The sequence below is a fragment of the Aplysia californica genome, unplaced genomic scaffold (genome assembly GCF_000002075.1).
Source record: "Aplysia californica isolate F4 #8 unplaced genomic scaffold, AplCal3.0 scaffold00504, whole genome shotgun sequence".
Taxonomy (NCBI): Eukaryota; Metazoa; Mollusca; class Gastropoda; order Aplysiida; family Aplysiidae; genus Aplysia; species Aplysia californica.
The window spans coordinates 590,008-595,007 of NW_004797774.1; the positions used below are offsets into that span (position 1 = coordinate 590,008).

General features: G+C 41.3%; 1 protein-coding gene across 1 annotated transcript; it reads left to right on the top strand.

Annotated features, from left to right (window-relative positions):
• Window positions 1-1,395: 1,395 nt before the first annotated feature.
• On the top strand, window positions 1,396-4,561 carry LOC101861532. The gene is made up of 3 exons (XM_005105981.1): window positions 1,396-1,402; window positions 2,718-3,036; window positions 4,477-4,561. The coding sequence occupies exons 1-3, from the start codon at window positions 1,396-1,398 to the stop codon at window positions 4,559-4,561; spliced, it is 411 nt and encodes a 136-aa protein (XP_005106038.1).
• The last annotated feature ends 439 nt before the right edge of the window (window positions 4,562-5,000 follow it).

Consider the following 5,000-nt stretch of genomic DNA (forward strand, 5'->3'; position numbering starts at 1 on the left):
ACATAATGATGAAATGTCGTTACTACTTCATACCTTGACAACTCGCTACCTTAGAATTACAACGTTCTATCTGACAGTTGTGGACGTTGTTATTTACTAGGACCATTATATCAGAGAAAGTTCTATAGAACTTTTCATGTTCTATCTCTTCATTCAAAGTCGTATGATATTTATAGAATTGTATTTATAAAAAATGACATGTTGTGTACTTCAAACGTAAAAGGAACACGAATACAGCCATAAGTAAGTAAAGTATTGGCTGTTTCAGATCTGTATCAGAAATGCTAAACGTTGTCAAGTGAGGGGTGGGGGTCTACACTCCCAAAGTCCCGATTCGATTCAAAATTATGGAATTTGAGTCGTAGGCATTATTAGCTTCCTCATCCTTTCCTACAACTATTTCATCGCATAAGAACCCCTAAAAACCCTATTTCTCTCCATACATGGCATGTTTGTCACCACAATTTCCTCGTATTTAAGTCAATATTTCATTTATCTTTATCGGCCGTTTTCTCAAAACCCGATTTTTCTCTATACTTTTTTGAAGAACTCAACAATTTTTTATCCAATCTTCATGAAATTTTTCATAGAATGAAGAAAAGATGTAATACTAAACATTTGCTCCTGGTTTTTTAATATATACAATACATTTTTGTTGGTGGTGTCTGGAGTGTGGAATGTTACGATTTTTTTCGCATACTTGAATATTACTTCAGGAAAATATTCATTAAACTATTCTAATTCGTTTAGGAAAAAAACATCAGACAAATATTTAGATCTAATGTTTGTTAACATGCATGCAAAAAAAAAAAGCAATTAATTTCCATGAAAAATAAGTGCAGTATTCATTACGTAAGATTTGTCAACAAAATCCAATATGCTGCCGAATCCATGGAAACGAAACTTTTCTCTCAAATTTGATTCCTTACTATGCATGTTATATGTGCAAAATTAGGTAAAATTGGTCCACAAATAAGCGAGATAGCCTTCAGGTGTAGCCCTCCCCCCTTAGTGCTACAAGGACTAAACTTGCCGTTGCCGAAGTACTAATTGCAGTGTAGAACAGTAATATCATTATTCATACCACCACGCCAAACATGGCGACATCCGTGACATCACACCAGACATGACGACCGTCAGCGACCAATTATCGGAAGTAGAAGTGCGTTAAGTTGTATCATTTTTTTGTTGGAAATCAAAAGAAGAGAATCTCAGAGAAGGTTTTAACCAATTCGTTCCTTGGAAATGCGTACATGTACTTGGTGAAAAAGGCCCAGCATCACTGGTGCATTTGTTGAATGCAGAACAGACAGAAATGGTTGACGACTCATGAACCACAAATGGCAAAGTCAGAGACTAACATTCAGGGAATTGACTTGCGTCTTTGCAGCAACAATGGCAGGTGAAGATTAGAAAGATGGCAGCGGCGATTATTTTGTTTTTTTAGATACTATTTTTAGTTTCCGTAAGAGTATTGAGACACTTGCAACGCAGTTAGGTCAAAGAAGTGCCAAAAAATTAAATGACAGATAAGGACAATAGCCATTTGATAGGAAAGAAGGTGCAAACCACACCACAGCACCCACTGCGACTTTTGAGCTCCACAAATCGGTCATTTATGACATTGTTATTGAGCAGCTGGGGCTTCGTGCTGGGTCGACTCTATGTGCTCCGAAAGTGATAGCATTTCGACGCATTCGAATCCAGCGCCATGATCCGAAGCAACAACAGCAACAGAATTATCCCCACCACCACCAACAAAAACAAAAACAACAGCATCAACAAAAATAACAGCATCAACAACAACAACAACAACAATGACAGGAACAACAACAACATTGCCACTACCACTACTACCTACAGCAACAATATAAAGAACAACAACAGCAACAACCGTAACAATAACAACAACAGCAACAACAAAACAACAACAACAACAACAAAAACAACAACGTAAAAGTGTCGACTCAATGAGGTCACAAAGTACACCGACCCAAAGAGACGAAGACAGTCAGAGCGAGGCCATCATTCTACAACACTACAATGCTTCTCCTCTCAAGGCAAATGTGTCTAATACGCACTGCGCATTGTGGGATCGACAAACAAATCGCCAACCGATCACTCCGATTCGCGGCCCAAAAATAAATGCATTTGTCTTTGAGACTGCGAGTCGGCGATCGGTTTGTGCGACGATGGTTGCGTTGCGCCCCCAATCTGGCTAGCCCCATCTCCCAAACTGGAACTACTGGAACCGAACCTATTGTGCAAATATGCATCCCCTTATAAATAACTACACTATAATATTTTCCACATAGCCCTGCCCTTGGTCCATATCGGACTTTATTTTTTCTGGCCTTTAAAGCTCCGAGTCAGCATGAACATCTGTCACATGTTTTGAGAAACAATCATATTTAACCCAAGAAAGCTTTTCAGTAACTGGAAGGCCCTGCTTTAAGCGTATAATTTTGACAAAACAGAGCGTGCGTTGAGCAGTAGCATAATAATACAGTCTTTATCGTTGTTCCTATCAGAAATCATGAAAGGCAAGAAAATTGCACGCATTGACAATAGCCTTAAACTGCGTTTGGTAGTGTTGAAAGGTACATCTTCGATAGAGCTTTAGGATGGTGTAAAAGTCGAACATTCTCAAAATTTGGACATGATTAAGTGAATTTCTTGTGATAGCGACGAATGTGTCTTTTTCTTTCTACTTTCAGGCTTGTCAATATCTGACCTGTGTTCTCTGGTGACGATGCTGTGGCAAACCATCTGCAGCAACCCGCTGTTCTACATGTCTGAGTTTCTCTTTGACGCTGCTGACGTCATGTTCTTCACGGGCTCCGTACCTCGCGTCCTCTTCTCCAAGGTCACCAGCTTCATCACCGCCTTCTTCGCTTTTGAACGATGCCTGTGTATCGCTTTACCGCTCAAGGTCAGGGTGATCATCACACCTCTCAAGACAAAGTTCATAATTGTTTCAATCTACGCTCTCATGATCCTTATTCCCACTCCCTACTACGTTGGGTTTAGACTTGGGTGGGTTTTGGATTCTTCAAGAAACTCTACGATTCTGAAAATCTCATATTCTGAGGAGCAAAAACACCTGGAGGCGATTGTATATCTGATATACGGTGTGCTGCTGTCGATTCTTTCTTTCGTCTTCATCATCTGTTGTACCGTTGTTCTCGTCGTCAAACTTAAAGTCAAAACAAAATGGCGACAACTCGCTTCATCCCGTGGCGTTAGAACAACAGAAGGAGTCGCTGGAGCTAAGGAAAGAAAGGTTGGAAAAATGGTGACCTCAATATCCACCATCTTCGTCATCTGTAGCATGCCGTCCATTTTCCTTATTTGCTATATGGCTATTGAACCTGGTTTTCGTTTCAATGGAATGTATAAAAATATATATCATGTCCTCTGGGGTTTTGCGCTTATCACAGAGACTGTCAACTCGAGCGTGAACATGTTTGTTTACTTCAAGCTGAGCTCAAAATACCGAGCAGTATTTCTAAAAACGTTTCTGAACCGGGTAGAAAAGTAACAAATTATTATTCAAGAAAGAAAATATCACATTTTATCTGGTTGCCCGGCTGGAGATGAAGGGAAATAACCGAGCAAAACTGCACCAAGGGAACATTTTACTTTTAAATAGTCTGAACGTAGGAGCGGTATTCGATGCACGTATTACTTAGGAAGTCAAAGACTTATGATCAGTCCTCCATTAGCACTTTTTGTTGCTTTTTTATTTTGGTTAATAAAGCCACCTAGGGAACCTAAACAAATAGGTAGCGAGGAAAGATCAGGGATGTGTAGCATTTCTAAGAGCATTAGAGCAAAGTTATGAATGGAGAAACGTGATCGCCGATGTCTGTAGCAGATGAAGACAAAACTGTTTGTTACACCGAAGCCCAAGTGACATATTATGTTTTTGTTATGGTTGTTGTTGTTGTTGTTGTTGTTATTGTTGTTGTTATTTCATAGCCAAAGCCAGCTCCTTTTCCAATCACAGCTCGAGGTGCTACTGCTGCTTTGATGGCACTTTTCCTTGCAGTTGGCTGCGCTGTGCATGGCAGGGTTTTGTAGCAGTCTTTCTTTCCGGCCACGGACATTTCATAGTGAAGTTATCTGATTTGAGCATGGGTTAAGCTCGATGTCTCTTATAAGGGGACGGGGATTATGTGTCAGGCTATGACAAACGTCTTTTAAAGATGCATCACGAAATTTGCTGAGATATTTTTAGATATTGCGTTGGCGGTATGGGTGTTGTCAAATGTTGTTTTAGTACTTGTGAGTTTTGGAGGTGGTAGTGGTGTAAGGTAATAGTAATACTACGCTATGATAATAACGATGGTGATTGTTGGACAAATCCTAAATCAATCACTTAAAGACACCAATAACGTTGTTGTTAACAAACTCTACCTCGCCCTAGTACACTGTCGTCTTCTATTGCACCATTTGAGTTTGCTCCTCACCTAGACACGAAATCAGGCGCTGTACCATCTACTTGACATATCTCTACGGGGTGCCCACTACGGCTGGATCGGACCGTCCGCCCGACTAGATCGCCTGAAACTGAAAACAAACTCGTTTATTTTTTAGGCGACCGAGTCGGGCGATCGGCCCGATCGGCCTATCCCATTCGTAGTGGGATGCGGTTTGCAGTGGTGGTTCATGACGTCATGACCTGTCTTAGAATGAGCCCGTCGATCCTGTCGTTGGCCAAACTGGGCGGCCCTGGTCGAGGCCTGTCCTGGACCGTTCCTGTCGCTTGCCATCGGTCTTGCAGCTTCCATATGACTGATGGGGACACCTCAAGTCGACGTGCAATGACTCGGAAATTGGAACCGTCTTGGAGCCAGGCGAGGGTTCTTCCTCTGTCGACATCAGACAGTGAGCATAGTTGGACCATCGTGTTGTAGTGGAACATGGCCGAAAAACACTGGCTTATAAAGGGTTGCAAGTGAGCGATATTCACAGCCAAGACATCTGTTTAGCACGTG